We start from the raw sequence: 16316 nt of genomic DNA, 5'->3' as shown, positions 1-16316 counted from the left end.
TGGTATCATTCACTTCCTGTGCTCATTGTGTCAGTAGGCATAAAATACGCAGAGTGATAGAAAAATAATTATTTTTAGAAGATGAAACTTTTATTTAAAAAAATGAATTGTTAGATTTTATTATGTAGCCATCAGAAGCAACAATTTGAAAATTAAATATTAGTAACTATTTTAGTTTACCAGTCATGTATTCATCTGTATACAGGAATATAGTCCATATATCACAGCATTTTTGATAGAGCTGAAATGAAAGGATGAATTAGCAACTATTTTGATAATCAACTAATCATTCAAGTCAATCTTTAAACAAAAAATAATTGACTGTTTCCAGCTTCTCAAATTTGCAATCTTTTTCAACTTTCTATGGTTAAACTGAATATCTTTGGGTTTTAGACTGTTGGTTGGACAAAACAAGACATTTGAAATTGAAATAATCAGCATATTTATTTTCAGGGGAATTTGTTTAATGTTTTAAGTTCTCATCACCTAATGGGTAAGATAGTCCACAGGCCAGTCTTGTAAAACATTTTTTTAAAGTTTAACTATGAACTGAAAAACATACTTTTTCCCTGTTCTTCCCCCCTCTGTCCTTAAAGCGCCTTTTTTTTCTTTTAACAGAAATGCTGCATTACTTATCTGATTATTCTGGCATTTTGTTTTTTGATGTTGATGCTCTGTGTTTGCTTTTCTCACTTTGAGTCTGAGACTCTGGGTTGGAGGCCAAAAGTTTGCTGCCAGTCATTAAAGTTTACAATGTTAGCAGTCATGCTTCTGCTAATTATTTTTGTTGTAGGGTTATTTTACATTTGTTTGTTCTTTGTTGGTTTTGAACAGAAAGCTTGATTACATGGCTATTGGGTGGGGAAACCAAACAGACTGAGTGTTTTCAAGGGTGGAGAGGGGGTGGAGAGTTGCATGCAGCAAAGATTTGGTTACTTTCTGTTTTTTTGGAGGAAGCATTGCGGTCCTGTTGTGTGAAACCGTTTCCTGTGTGTGTTTCCTGTGATTCTGGTCAGGGATCTGGTATTGGGACCGACCTGGCCTCAGAGCTCCATGAGAATTTTCCATTGAGCTTGACCGCCTGTGCCCTTTATGCCCTCTTCGCTTGTGATTGTGTGTGTTGAATACAGAAGCACACATGAGAATAGAGTTGGCATATGGAAGCTATGTGTTTGTGTTAGAGCATGCATTTCTGTGTTGTTTCAGATGGGGAAGGGTTTGGAGGAGACATAGCACAAGAGGAAAAGGGATACTTTTTGAACCCACTCCCTGTGTACGTGTCTATTAAGCAGACCTCAGTCATTCTGTGTGTTTTTCAAACATCCTGTCTATGTGGAGTTTCACCGAACTACATGCATCTTTCACTGTGAGAGGCAGTATAGTATAGACAATCAGACCTGTGACTACAGGCTCCCAGGTTTGAATACTTGTTGAAAATCTAGGCTGGGAACATTTTTTTTATCAGTGTAGCACTGGTCTGCAGCTGGTGTGGTGGACAGTGCAAAAGATGCACAAGAAGAGGAAACAGTGACATGATCTCCATCTTCCTGTTTTTGTTCGTTTCCCTAGTCTTCACAATCCTCTTGTCCCCCAGTTGAAGAGGTGACACACTCTACTTTTCATTTATTTCCACTTTCATCACCCTGTTGTGGCTTATTTATTTCCTGAATCACATTCCCTCATGTACGGATGTGGAAAGAGTGTAAAGTGTGAACTGGGTCAAGTTAAAGTTCAGGAGATTTAAACACACATGGAAATCCACGTAGTGTATGACGTGTGTTGACTTTCCATTTGAATAAAGAAAGGGACATGTTATTGAATGGATAACGGTACTACAATGCTGTTTTTTTGTCATTATATTATATATAATGTATATTATATTATATTGTGGCTTTCTCTCTTGTTTCCTTTGACTTGCCTCTTTTCCATGTATTCACTCTTTCATGCAGTTAGATGCTTCTGTAATCTTTACATAGACAAACAGACAAGTGGCAGTATTTGTCAGAGCCTTGTTGAATGGCTGATTTACTCCTCCGAGGGGAGGCTGTTTATGCAGGCAGAGGGAGAGGTATGCAAACAAAAGCTTAGAAAATCATGCAAAGCCTTCCCATCCTTCCTCTTTCCTCCCTCTCAAGGAATTCACATGCAGTGTAACAATAGGTCAGTTGGTTTCCTCGGTTTTCTTCTTGACCCGTTTTCTCAGTAAGTCTGTCATGAGTGCAACAGAAGGATTGTGATCTTGACGAGTAGACCTTTCCTTGGCAACCGTACTCTTTGATGCCCCGCCTTGTCTAAGCTGGATGCACACAGCAAAATATCTTTGAATAATTCAGAACTAACGCTGCAGTGCTGTTGCCTGCAAACCTTTCAGGATAGGTCTGCTGCCAGTAGTAGCAGAGTTTCACCTCATTTGAGAAGAAAGCACCACAAAGTGCCATTGTAGAAAATCAATGTGAGATCATATTATTGGCACAACATTTTAGTGGTGTAAGTAGATTGAAGTCCTTATTCCATAAATAAAGGTAGATATTCTCAACTCCTGTTACAAACAAGGTTGAGTTCACCATACTCCTGATCAAGAACTGAGCTCTTAGACCTCACAGTTTGAATGTTTACTCCACCGTAAATGTGAAAGTCAAAGCTCTACTTTTAAAAATGGGACGTTCCATATTTATTTGATCTGCGCATTGTCAGCCTATAATATGTTTAACACATGTCTGTACAAACACTGTTGTGTTTAAGTTCAGAGTTGTAAGGTTGGTCATGTTGTAAATGTCAACTGAAAGTAATTGTACTGGCCTGAGTGTCTGCCAGACACAGAAACTTGCACTTGAAGTGCTCCTTTAGTTTGTGTGTGTGTCCAGCCTTTAGGGAGTCATCCAAATCAGCAGGGGAAGGAAGCCTGGCCCACAGTCAGGCTGGCATGCCAGTCGATTACCCCCCAAAACTTGTGCCTACTGTTTAGACAAACACAGTGCTAGCCAAAGTGCATCCACACTTCAATATTTATCCTGGATGTTTCTGAAAGATGTTGAATTTAGTATGAAAGCACTGGTTAGTCCTTATTGAAACGTGGTCGGGTGAGTTGCTGTGGGTAACACTGTTTTCTCAACTCCTCCTGCATGTTTATGTGCCTCTCTAATTGTTGCAGGGTACGCCAGTGTTTGTCCATGCTGGGCCCTTTGCCAACATCGCCCATGGCAACTCCTCGGTGTTGGCGGACAAGCTGGCTTTGAAGTTGGTTGGACGGGACGGCTTTGTGGGTAAGTGCACACAGTACGCACACACAGATCACACACACGAGCTAAAGCAGATGCACAACCGCAAAACCTTTGGGGATGACAGACAATAAGATGTTAACTGTAGAATCTGGGAGCCCCAGATGTGGAGGAATTGAAGGCATAAGCTTTCTTAGCAGGGCAGATTAAACTATAATTTACAATTTACTCCAGTCATGAACTTCTGCTTGCTCCCCTGCTGTCGCAACCTTTAGCCCACATTCATCTCAGTTCTGGTTCTGGCTCTGGTTGACTAGTGTGCTGCTCTGGTGTCTTGCTGCTGCGTAACTTTCTAGGAAACTGGTGGAAAGTTTGTGTAAAAAAAACACAGGAGAGAGGAAGGAAGCTGATTGATAATCTTAAGAGCCCCTGGAATGCTTTAGAGTAAACCACACTAATCCCTTCAACGTCAAAGCATACTTGAGTATTTCCATTTTTTATCTGTCTATCTATCCCGCTGCTGTCTGTCGGTCTTCATTTACTTTGGCTGCAGAAACATGTTTGGAATGTAGGTGTGTGTGTGTGTGTGTGTGTGTGTGTTGTTGAGTTTGTGGGTTTTGTCAGGTGCATGTACATCCAAATCTCGTCAATGGTTATATTTATGTGTATATGAGACTTTTCTGTGCGAGAGCAATAACAGGGAAAAAAAGAAGGGTGACTCTTTGGGCATACACAAAATTTAAACAGGCTGTCATCTGTGAGCTGATGTGAAGGCAGCGTGAGCAGAGAGTTGGGTTTCACAACACTGGAGCGTATGTGTTTTACCTCCACCTCTCCACCCCTCTTGTTTTCCATCTGTCTGTCTCGTTCCCTCCCCTTCCCTGTCTGTGTGTTTGTTACCTGACTCTCAGGTATGCCAGGAACTCGACCTCCCTCCTTTTTCTCCCTTGGCAGCTGGCACCCACCCTCTCAAGCTCTTTTCTCTGATGCTACAAACTTTGCCTGTCTTTAACCGGCACCACTGAAAAGAATAATAACACGATAACAAAGTTAAGAAAATTACTAGTCAGCTTTTTGTTTGATCTAGTTTTATCGTCAAGTTAAAGGAGAATTCTGGTTCATTACAACTTGGTTCTCATTTTCTTAGTTTTGATCATCATTTCTATTGGTAATGAAAACATTGTACTGACCAAAATATTTGATCTTCAAACATGGTGACATCCCAACAAAGACGGGACTAGAAATTAGCTGTCAGACAATCGGGATATAAATAAGCCAACACTTTAGCTAGATTATCTAAACCACTTTAGCTGAAGGTAAAACGGAAAGCGCACTCGAAATGTCAGTAATAATCCCTCATTGCACAGGAAAACTGGCATAACTAAGGCAACGGTCTCATCAACCCTGTTTCCAGACACATCAGGTAGCTGACTATATGCTACCTGCTCAGCACAAAACGGCAGACAGACAGGCTATCGCATGAACACAGGAGATCCTATCCTTAGACCTTGATTCGGTTAAGGAAAAACTCCCCCAAGCAACTACGTTTAACAGGGAAAAAAATGTAAGAAACCTCAGGAAGAGCAGCAGAGGAGGGATCCTTCTTCAAGGACACATACATGCAATAGATGTCAGGCGTAGAGAGTAGATCAAAATAGCAGGAAAATCAGGAGTGCAATGTTATTATAGGAATGGATAGGACAATGAAAAAGCTACGTCCAAAACTACAAAAAATATAACCAAACTGTATTAAACCGAAATTATTATTTCAGCCTTTGAATCCGATGTAACCACAAGTAATATACAGTTCAGTTTAATTATCTCATAAAGCTCCTCTCATGTGGCAAAGGAAGTACATGAACTCTTTGTGAACTCTGAGGGTTGTGGGGGTGTGTATGAACATACTCCTCTCATGGCCATGCTTCATCATGCTCTGTATTATTGTGGGTTTTTCAAGTCTCTTTGGAATCTGGACTCAAAATGGAGAAATGCTGCTATTGGAAAGTTGCTGCTGGGGGATGAATTCCTCATGCCAGATGTGAGGGATTCCTGTATCATTAACAGTCTGGAGTACTGAACGCAGATAACCCCCTGATACTGACTCACTGTAAGATTTCCCACACCGCAAAGCCTCCCTAAACTAAAGCAACAAATCATCTGGGCTGTTAGAGAATTGGCCTCTGAGTAATGACGATTCATTCAGCATGTAAAACATTTCAGGACGTGTACAGTTCCTGCTTTAACTTGTCCTAAACTTACAAGTGTTTCATAAACATACTGTTGTTGGTTTTAAAAGACACATTTCACTCAGACTCATTTGGTAGTTTTATATAATTTAGTCAAATTGCCTTTAAATTCTCCATCCTAGATTTCTGTATACAATGTGCATTAATGCATTATTGTTAAATTAGCTTAGTAATCAATAAGATGGTCGAGAGATAATGATTAACTCCAATTTTTAAGATCCATTAATATAAGATAAAGGCCCAGGTAAAAAGTACAGAAAAGGGTCCTTTTCAAATATAAACATTTGCTTCTTTTCTCAGTTTTATATCCTTGTTAATTGAATATATCTTGGTTTTGTCGGATAAAAGAAGCTATTTGAAGACACCTTGGGCTCTGCAAAATAGTGAATGGCATTTTTCACTATTTTCTGACATTTTAAAGACAACTGATCTATTGAAAAAATAATCAACAGATTAATAAATAATGAAAATAATAATTAGTTGCAACCCAACCAAGTACAACATGGCTTATTGTGGAAAGCTCTAACAGGAAGTAGATGGTCATGTTGATTTAGGCTACTTTCCAGCCTTTTTGTTAGTGTTTTTATTGGCAGGGGTGCTGATACCAATGCTTTGACTGGTAGTAACACCATCCAGCTCTCTTTTCACTCACACCATCATTGACCTCTTCCTCCCCTCTTGCTCTCTGGGCAGTTCAAGGTTGTCACACAGAGCAGGAAGTTTGCAAGTGTTTCCTCATGACATCCTCTGGGGTCAATCTCTCGCTTGGTGTAATGCCATAGTGGAAGGTTTGTTGTACTCACTGTCTTTGTTTTCATTATTTTCCCTCTGATTATGCTCTGCTCTGCCTTTTAGTGTGCATGTCTGGTATGAGTACTCCTGTGCTAGGTTTGTGGGAGATCACACAATTTATGGACACATCCACAAATCCTGTACCTAAGAATGTGATTTTCATTGGCAGGCTGGTTCAGTAACGAATCGCTAACGAGAAACACTACACTCTGTCAGCGGTCTGTGGCCAAATAAAGTCCAGTTACATTCTTGTGCTCATCCCTCAGGCTTTATTTGTTGCTCTTTGCTCAGAGAGACTTGTTAAGATGGAGACGATGCAGCCAAGGCCCACCAAACCACAATATTGTCATTTATATTCCCACAGACTGTTAAATCCTAGTAATGAAATTATGCTTTTTCTCCTTTTCACCATTCTCCTCTTGTGCTTGTCCCCTGAAGATCTTCTCGCCTCTCTAATTTAATTTAGCTCTTTGTGTCTTTTCCACTTCCTTTCCTTTCTCCTCCTCTTCTCTCCGTCCCTTCCTTGCAGTGTTTTTACTCCTGCATCTCTGGTGAAATACATCGTGCTTTCACTAGTAATGCAGAAAGAGCAGAGTGATACATTTCTTCACGTGTTTTCTCACTAAAGCCTCAGAGTGATGTGCTTTATCAAGTGTCAGCCGCAAGCACTGTAAGCTACAGTGAATTACTCTTTTCTTACCAAAGGCCTCATGTATATTGTTGTAACCAAACAATGTTTTCTTCATAGTATTTCATAGTACATTTATTTTTGAAGCAATTAATTTATAAAATGTATTAAGCATAATTCAATTTCCTTTTTGCTGTCTAGAATCAATAACACAATAAATTTTCAATCCCAAAGGAATTGATACAAATCATTCCTGTCACAGCTTAACTGCACACTATAAATTGTGCATTTACATTATAGATCAAATCTGTGCACACACACAAGCATGTAACATACACATAATTTATCACATAATTTCATTTGATTCCTGACATGCCTCCTGGTCACATTTCATTATTATCCTTTAAATGAATTAAATGTTAAGAGGGTTAGCTGTTGGTTGTTGTGTTGCACACACAGGCTGCCCACACATAAATTACACAGACAGAAGGTGAATGCAACTGATTTGGACTGGTTCAATAACGTACACCTTTCACCGGTGGAAACAGTTGTGCTGGACTGCCCAGTGAATTCAGGGAAAGGGTGTTGGCCTGCTCCCCAGTTGTAGCGAGCAACTAGTGGGATATAACTTAAGAACTAATAGATCTTTATTAGAATAATACAACTGTCAATACTTGACTAAACCTTGGCTGTTAAACCAAACCACTCGTTCTCCATTAACATTGTCAAGTTCTTATGTAACTGTGCTCTGATTCTCCATCTGTCTCTCTCTCTCTCTGTGAATCTCCTTGTTGATTCCAGTGTCATTTAATGACTTTGCTTTCTTCTAAAATGTGCTTTGTTTTTTGACAGAGCATCATCTGTTGTTTTAGTGTTCACACAGTTTGGTTATGAAATTTGTGCAGTTATTTCTTTCCCTTCCAGGGTTCAAATGACAGTGTTCCCCCAAGGCTTAACAGTTACTGCACTAAATGGGGAAAAAACACCAGAAGTTGTTAAAACCTCACTAAACAAGTTAGGTGTGAAATCAACCTTCCTCTAAAATTCTAGTTTTGGCCCACCAGCAAGTGTTTTAATACAATGGTTCCACACACACACACATGCGCACAGCCCTACACACATACACACACGTAAGAGTACAAGTAACAGGAAACCTTATCTTAACAAGGCTGTCATTCCAGGTGGACTATTTGCTTTGTTTGGAGCATGTTCAAGGGGCCTGTGTGTAAGGCTGTCCATATCAGAGGCCCTCTGTCTCTTTGAGAGCCCTTACAGTGAACCCATTACTCAATACAGTGTTCCTCTTCAGACAGAAACACGGTCAGATTCACATCTTATTCCCATGATTCTTTAAAGATGTCTGACTGAACTCGCAAAAAGGTTGGTTGGTTTCGAGAGAAAAAAATGGTATTAATCATTAAACAAAGAGATAGAGAGGATACAAGTGATGGCTCAGGATCAGATCAGATCAGTCAATGTTGGCTATCATCGTGAACTTCACTGCCTATTTAACACAGTTGTGGTATGGTGCAGGGAATTTATTTGGCAATTCCTATGTCTTTACTTAAGAGCACAAACAAAAGATGGAAAAAACATTGCTTAGTCACTATCTGTTTGTATACAGAGTCTTAACATGCAATAAATAATGAGACTTTTTGAAATGGAAATGTGTAGTTGTGTTTTCTTCTGCTTTATAGAAACTTCCTGTCTGTTTCCTCACAGTGACAGAAGCTGGTTTTGGAGCGGACATCGGGATGGAGAAGTTCTTCAACATCAAATGCCGGGCTTCGGGGTTGAGGCCAAATGTGGTGGTGCTGGTTGCAACTGTCCGAGCGTTAAAGATGCATGGCGGTGGCCCAAATGTAAGTTAACACAACACTGTCAACAAAACACCACAGACTGATATGTTTTGAATTGGATACTTTACAAAGGCAACCTCACCTTCTTCTCTTTTTCTCTCCATAATGATGTATATCATAATGTGGTCTTGCAGCCTGGCTTTTACCCATCCATTTTCTCTAATGTTGTAGAATTAACAATAATAATATGTTTTCAACACCCTAAACTAGCATATGACACTGTTATGTACATAGTCTTAATCACCTCACATAAACAGAAACATGCTTTTCATAAAAAAGGCTGACATGCTGTTAAAGAACTGTAACTCAGTGGAAATTGATTAACCACTTTATACAATCACTGAAAGTTATCTTGTAGCATATCCATTTGCACTACAAACAAAACATGTATGCATTGCATCCAACTAGGACACGTCAGAAGGTTGCATGAAGGTTTTAGTGCCCTTTTTATGGACTAAATGTCTCTCTGTGTGGTACTACTCAATCCAACAACTTTCCAGTGAGATGGCAATGTTTCCACCTATATGCTGTTCTGGTACACCTCCATACTGCAGATTACCCACAGTATATGGTCCCATTCCAAACAAAAAGAACAAGAAGGGCATTTAATCAGAATCAGAATCAGAATCAGAAATACTTTATTGATCCCCGGGGGGGAAAGGGCAAGATAGCATTCGTGATGGCTCAGGCTAATGTTCTAGTTTGGTTTGGAAACTTGCAGATATTTGTGCATTCTTCCATGAAAAATATTTGAGTGACCCACATTCATACAATTAAAAATAATTACAGAAGTCTGGATAGATGGTATTTATTGGTCTGTGTCCCAAATGAATAACAATATTTGAAGGATTTTCCATGAAAAAATTGAAAAGAGGAACAAGGCAAGAAATCAACAGTTCTGCATTACACATAAATGTTTCCAAAAAAAGCAAAACCAGATGAAAAATAAAATGATACATTGTGAATGTGTGTGATTTATTTGTTTTCTTTGTGTGTTTTTAGGTGTCAGCAGGCGCGCCTCTTCCCAGAGAGTACATTGATGAGGTATCAGCCAAATAGATATACATACATGCACTCAAATATACACAGAAATAAGTATAGCCACTGTGATAAAAAGAAAAACATGAGGGGGACGGGACAAATGTGTAAACATTTCTGAGTAGTTTGTGGGTTGTCATGTCACTTCCAATCAAGTTAAGATAATCGGCTCAGCCTGTTTTATTACATTTAGTCGTAAAGGTCAGGATATCAGGAAAATTAAAGCTATTTAAACTTAAACCAATGCAAGACTCCAATTATACAACAATCACATGCTCATTAACATAACGCTATTCAGTGGTGTGCCTGTGTGTTGTGTTTTTGAGTGAACTGCCATGGCAGCCATACATAACTCTGGGTGGCGAAGCAGCTAGTGTACCTTTGTGGCCCTCGATATTCCCAACATGCCCTTGGGGCCACTTACAGGCCTTCTGTGAAGATGTGAAAGAGCAGGATAACTCTGACTTGCATGGAGATAACTTACTGCACACTTACACATTGGTGCAACACAGTTCACACAGTTAACATATCACTTATCAAATTCTTTATGCTGGTTTGTCCTTTAGGCCAAGTGTGTGTGTGGTATGAGCCAGGAAAAAGCTGGGAAAGGACCCATCATTTGACACATTTATATTTGTGTGTGATGCAATAAAGGAAATTTCAGATTGTACTCAACATATCAGGCCTCCAGCTGTATTGTCGTGGGCATTTAATTCTCTGCCTATATGCATAGATACTTCGCCCTCTAACATGGTTAAGAGGACTCATTCGATTAACAGCACAGATGGAACCTTTGCATGTGGTTTCCGGGTATTTCGGCTTTAACAAAGTGGAGGTGGGATTCTTTTGGTGTGTGTGTGTCTGTGTGTGCACGGGTGCACGTTCATATCTGGCGAGAATCACTGGTCTTTCAGGCAGCTGAGTAAATAATGAAGCAGTATAAGTTAATTGTGAAGCCTGTAACTAGAACCAGAAGTACTGGGGAAAACAGAGCCAGGGAAATTAATTTATGGGACCTGTATGGCCTTACTGCTCTGAGCCCGGGGCTACGCACGCACACACACACACGCACACACACGCACGCACGCACGCGCACACACACACACACACACACACACACACACACACACACACACAGTGCAAGATTGGATTACTGTGGTCAAACTTGGAGAAGCTTCACAATATGCTGTTAATGTGCTTGGGAGTAGCTGGACTTCTACACATAGTATTATACAATGTGAGAATGATAAATACAGATACATCCTGAACACAGCAGGATACTGCCAGTCTTATTCTATGAGGGTTTTTCCAGTGTAGGGGAGGTGGTCGTACCAGCCGGGCCGTGAATGGCTGCGGGCAGGTGTGAGTGTTTTGTCCACGGCAGCCCTTCTCAGCTTGCTCTGGCTGTAACAGCTTCAATACAGCTGAAAGCGATCAGTAAACGGTAAAATAAGGCTGATATCTGAAAGTAAAAACGGGAACAGAGGAGTGAAACTGAACCCCAAAACTGCAGAGATTAAGGTAGAAGCTACAAAAATACTGAGAGCTGAAAACAAAGAGAGACATACTCGCTGAGGACACAAGTTGGCCGTGGTCAGCCTTGCTACCGAGCAGGACCACAGCAGCACAGCACGGCTATCCCCTGCTGTGACGCTGTAGTGGAAATGCATGGCTTGGCTTGGTGGTGCGCGGCTAAAGCGGACTGACCTTGGCCCATGGAGAAACCCTATATGTTGTAATACAATACTTGAAGTATAGCTACTGCAAATGTTAACAGTATACCAAAACAAAGTCAAACTAATTGTTGCTAACAAGGCACAAAGTGAATGCCTTGAATTCTGATGTATTTGCTATTAGTTTGGACTACTCCAGCTAAATGGGTAAATAGGAAATGAAGCCATTTAAAGTGAGCTTTCACTGGATGTCCGGATTTCCTGTCATATCCTTCAAATTATGCTTACATGAGCTAGACACCCAGCTCTAGTACAATTTTTCAATTTCAATTGAATTACAATTATACATGTCTGACCTTTGCTTTGTTTCTTCTGTCTCTCTAACCTCCTTTATAGAATCTGAGCCTTGTTGCAGGTGGTTGCCGTAGCAATCTCAAGAAGCAGATCCAAATAGCACACCTGTTTGGGGTACCAGTCGTGGTGGCGCTCAATGTCTTCAAGTAAGTAATATAACTTGAGTCATCAACTTTTCCATAATATGTAGTAAATGAATAGACTTAACAGTAGTAATGGGATAGTCCGTACATTCCTTGGGCCCACAGAAGCACCATTTTTGTTCGCTTAATTTTGTCTAAATACGTAGTTTGTCGTCATGGCCATCACACACTGCTAACAGCTTTTCCCTTGTTGAATCTTTAGGACTGACACCCTGGCAGAGATTGACCTTGTGTGTCAGCTAGCAAAGGAGTGTGGAGCATCTGACGCTGTGCCGTGTCAGCACTGGGCGCAGGGCGGGCGAGGTTCCCTAGAGCTGGCCCAGGCTGTGAATGAAGCTGCCAGCAGACCCAGCGACTTCCAGTTCCTGTACAACACAGAGGTGAGAACAGATACTCTGTATGGAAAATCTGCATTTTGTGGGTTTCACAAATGATCATTATTAAAGATTCCCTCCAGACATGTTTTTAAGACTTGATGTATGATAGGCAGTTGTCATTATCCTATCCTTAGTCCTAGTCTTTTAGTATTGGCACTTTCATTTGCAGTAAATAGTGATGTTTTTTTGCCTCCACGTTCTCTGGCTACGCTCCAAAAGAAAACATCAGCTGGTTTGAGTTAGTGAGTTTGGGAAGTTGTGACTTACATTAACTGATCCTGTTACGCTCTGTGTCTGTGTGTCTGTGTGCATGCGCACCTTTTTGCAGTATGCATGTGCATACCAATAGTCCAACAATAGGAATACAATAGCTCCAGTGCTCGTGTAATAAATCCAATTTGAAGTACAATAAAATCCAGTGAAATTAGTGAATTGTTCACTATTGCAGCTAGGTGGACCAGTGGGCTGGACTTTAAGATATAGCAGAAGGTTTTGTTTTGTTGGCGGTGTGGGGCTCTCACTGATCCACAGTTAAAAAGTTAAACAGTTATAAAGATGATATTAAAAAAAGATTCAGGTATGGAATCAAGTGAAATAACAAGCGACAGATTTCTCAATCTTGGGCAGCTCTCCAAATTCTCTTATTCAGGATATATATGTTACATATGTTAATGGTCAATATGCCGTGCGGTCCTGTTGACAACATGGTGCGACACGTCCAATGTGTGCGAGGGTCGTCAAATAGTAATGGCATTTGTTTCGACAGCAGAGAAAGCAGATGAGATCAAAGGTAGGCAGTATCTAGTATGAGTCGAACATGTTAAATTATTTAATTTGCTCTGAGTAGCTCTTAGTGATGTCACATGGATGTGTATTCACTAAATCTAATTCCCTTTGACTGGAGTGCTCATGTGTTTCTACCTGTCTCTGATACACTGTGTGTTTCCCATAGATGCCGATAGTGGAGAAGATCAAAACAATCGCCCAAAAAGTGTATGGAGCTGATGACATAGAGCTTTCTCCAGAGGCCAAGGCCAAGATAGATTACTACAATCAACAGGTGAGATCACTGCGGCTGCAATAATAACTGACTCATGCAGCTCATCTCCTTTCTCTGTCTCACTTTGTGTCTCACTTTCTCTTTTACTTACACACACACACATTAACTACTTTTCTTGTTTTTTTTTCCTATAACCAGGGCTATGGTTCATTGCCCATCTGCATGGCCAAGACTCACCTGTCCCTGTCCCACATGCCGGACAAGAAGGGTGCACCCACTGGATTCGTTTTGCCAATCAGAGATGTCCGTGCTAGCATTGGGGCTGGCTTCATCTACCCACTAGTGGGAACGGTAAGTATCCATCGTCTGAAAAGGTTCAGAGCAGCAGACTGATGTTAACTTCAGTCTCTGTGCCTTATAGCTGTACCTGGACCACCTTCATATTGGGCTGTATGTGGGCAATAACACAGGAGTAACCTGCAGAACCTAAAATACAGCGTGTCTACAAATCTAATCTTGTTTTGCTGGCAATGCCAAATATAATTATCTCTTTTTCTCTTTTCCTTTCTTGCTTAATGTTTTGCCTTTTAATGGTACAACAGTTTATGGTCTATTTTCATTTGCACAATGTATTCCAGTTTAATCTGAAGTGGCTATAATCAATATTTTTCTAATGACAATGTATCAAATGACAAGGGGGAAACAAGGGGAAAACAATGCAACAATGTGCAACTTGGCTTTGTGGAGCTTTGTGATGAGTTTCAGTTCATTGTTTAGCTGTCCGGCATGCAACTAAACTGTTTTGGTTTACTCTCACCGCTCTTATAGCGCCATTGTTTTCAGCGAAAAAGCTCTATAAACCCACTGTACACTACCTGCTCAGCACCAAACAGCAGACAAACACAGTTAGCAACTAGCTGGTGAACATAGAGGAGCATTTGGCAGCGGACAGAACTGTCATGGACAGAAATTAAGTTTGCCTATACTTAGTGGAAAGTTCATTAAAAGCCCAATATGTACTTCTGGGAAACCACTGGGTTTGTTGCTGTGGAGTTTAGTCACAGACTTTCCTTTTTCAGTCTGATTTACTTCTTAATTCAAGCATCAAGCAGCTAGAGAGCTACGACATAGTAGAAACTTTATGTTCCTGACAGCTCTATTGCTGTATCCATTTCTTCTCATCCTCCGCCCTTCCCTTAAGTCTGTCTCTGAGCGAGGTTTATATTTGGGTCTTGTCCCCTGTTTTTCCTGACAACCATATTACTGAGCAGGTTAGAGCTGAGCTGTGCTGGCTGCAGCCTCTTGGTTGATGATGGGCCGGGCAGGAAGGAAGCGGCTTCTTGAGCGTTTTGCCTCCTGCTGTTTCACCAGTGTGCCCCGAGGGCCCCGGCTTTGATAGGCAGAGGCAGAGGTGTCAAACACCGGGCATGCTGGGAAGGCATAGCAGCGTCTTGGTGTGGCGTCTGTCCAGTCTCCCTACCTTGCCTTTGATCTGCCATGGCCCACGGAGCCACTGGTAAGTTGACAACCCTTGAACTGTGACTCCTAACCCAGAGGAAGTCTCCAAATTGTTCTTTGAACTCTTTGGCTCACCCCTCGTCTGTCAGACTGATCCATAGATTGAATTTTTCAAGTTATAGAAGTCCCACCCCACTTCCAGGTTTGCCTCTGTTTTTCAAGCCTCATCTACACGATTTCTAGTCTCTCCTATCACATAAACTCAAAATCATGTCATTAGATTTGATTGAAAGTGTATTACTTTGATGGCACATGAGCGTTGCTGTTTCATAATATATGTATGTTTTGCATTTTTTATTGAAATGACGGCTGGTGAAACATTCGTAAACTCTCAGGTCACACTTGACTCCAAGCGGTAGAAAGATCTCACCAACAAAACTCCTGAGGCGATGAGGGCGTGAGTGTGAGAGGAGGGGGGAGGTTAAGGGTCTTTAACGGGTGAAGAATCAGGAAGGGGGCTGATGTCATTCGTTAGATATGTGAGGGAGGGGTCGCAAGCAGAACAATAGATCTCTGTAGAGTTCATATCCCGTTAGAGCTGCCTCCACTGCGCCATTAAACCCGAAACAGTTCAGATTGATAGAACCCCCCCCCCCGGCTGCATATTCCACATGGTCACAACTGGTTAATGTTTAACAAGTTGTAGATTGGTTAACGGACTGTGATTGCATCTATGAAAGAAACCATGCAAGATGAAAGTAGACCTTCATTTAGTTTATGTCCCAAAGGCCAACAAGCTCAGTAAATTCAGGTTTTTATCTTTGAAACTGACCTGTACTTCAACTGTAGTTTCACTTCAGTTACAGTAAAACTGATGCAGAGAAAGATACACAGCACAACCTCTGCATCGTCCAAGAATCCACTGCAATTGTATGAATATATTTTTTTGTAATGCGTTCACTGTGAAGTTCAAAGTGCTCGCTAAGGGAAGCACTCTGATACTGATGTAACCCCACCTTTCCAGTTACTACGTCATTTTATCCATTGATTTTTCACAATCAACCCCAGCCCCACATAATGAGCATCCATTTGACTCTTTGTTAAATATTTACTCACACTGTAATTTCAACATGTACCTCCCTCTAATGGTCCATTAATCTTGAATGGCACAAGAGTTTGCTATTGAATACAATTTCATAATCTCCTCAATCCTCTTCTGCAGTAACTGTGCTGTTGTTGACCGAGACTCTTCTCCAGAATCAGTGGGGGGTGGAAATCCAGCTACGTTGTCTGCTCCAGGGTTTTCCCTGACAAAGACACATTGTGTTTGGGCATAATAGAGGGACTTATTTGGCTGAGTGGAGTTTCCAACTTTAGCCACGGAGTGTTGTGTGTTTTCGCGAGTGCCAACTTGTTCTCAGGCTGGAGAGCAAGCCCAGCAGAACAGCGCATCCTTTGTTGCCGTCAAGACCTTGACAGTTTGTCTACACATTTAAGCATCTTTTGATATTTAAATGTGCAGCACTGATA

General features: G+C 41.0%; 1 protein-coding gene across 1 annotated transcript in view; it reads left to right on the top strand.

The window, feature by feature from the left end:
• The window catches only part of mthfd1l (methylenetetrahydrofolate dehydrogenase (NADP+ dependent) 1 like), a 35255-nt gene that overhangs the window by 14192 nt on the left and 4747 nt on the right, over positions 1–16316 (top strand). The window contains exons 20-26 of the mRNA XM_070925472.1: positions 3152–3263; positions 8607–8746; positions 9746–9787; positions 11851–11954; positions 12154–12331; positions 13281–13388; positions 13527–13679. Coding sequence (XP_070781573.1) covers positions 3152–3263; positions 8607–8746; positions 9746–9787; positions 11851–11954; positions 12154–12331; positions 13281–13388; positions 13527–13679 — 837 coding nt within the window. The remainder of the gene's footprint in view (positions 1–3151; positions 3264–8606; positions 8747–9745; positions 9788–11850; positions 11955–12153; positions 12332–13280; positions 13389–13526; positions 13680–16316) is intronic.

Source organism: Enoplosus armatus, chromosome 19 (assembly GCF_043641665.1).
Source record: "Enoplosus armatus isolate fEnoArm2 chromosome 19, fEnoArm2.hap1, whole genome shotgun sequence".
Taxonomy (NCBI): domain Eukaryota; kingdom Metazoa; phylum Chordata; class Actinopteri; order Centrarchiformes; family Enoplosidae; genus Enoplosus; species Enoplosus armatus.
The sequence above is the reverse complement of the archived record's forward strand: the minus strand, read 5'-3'. Positions and strand labels throughout refer to the sequence as shown.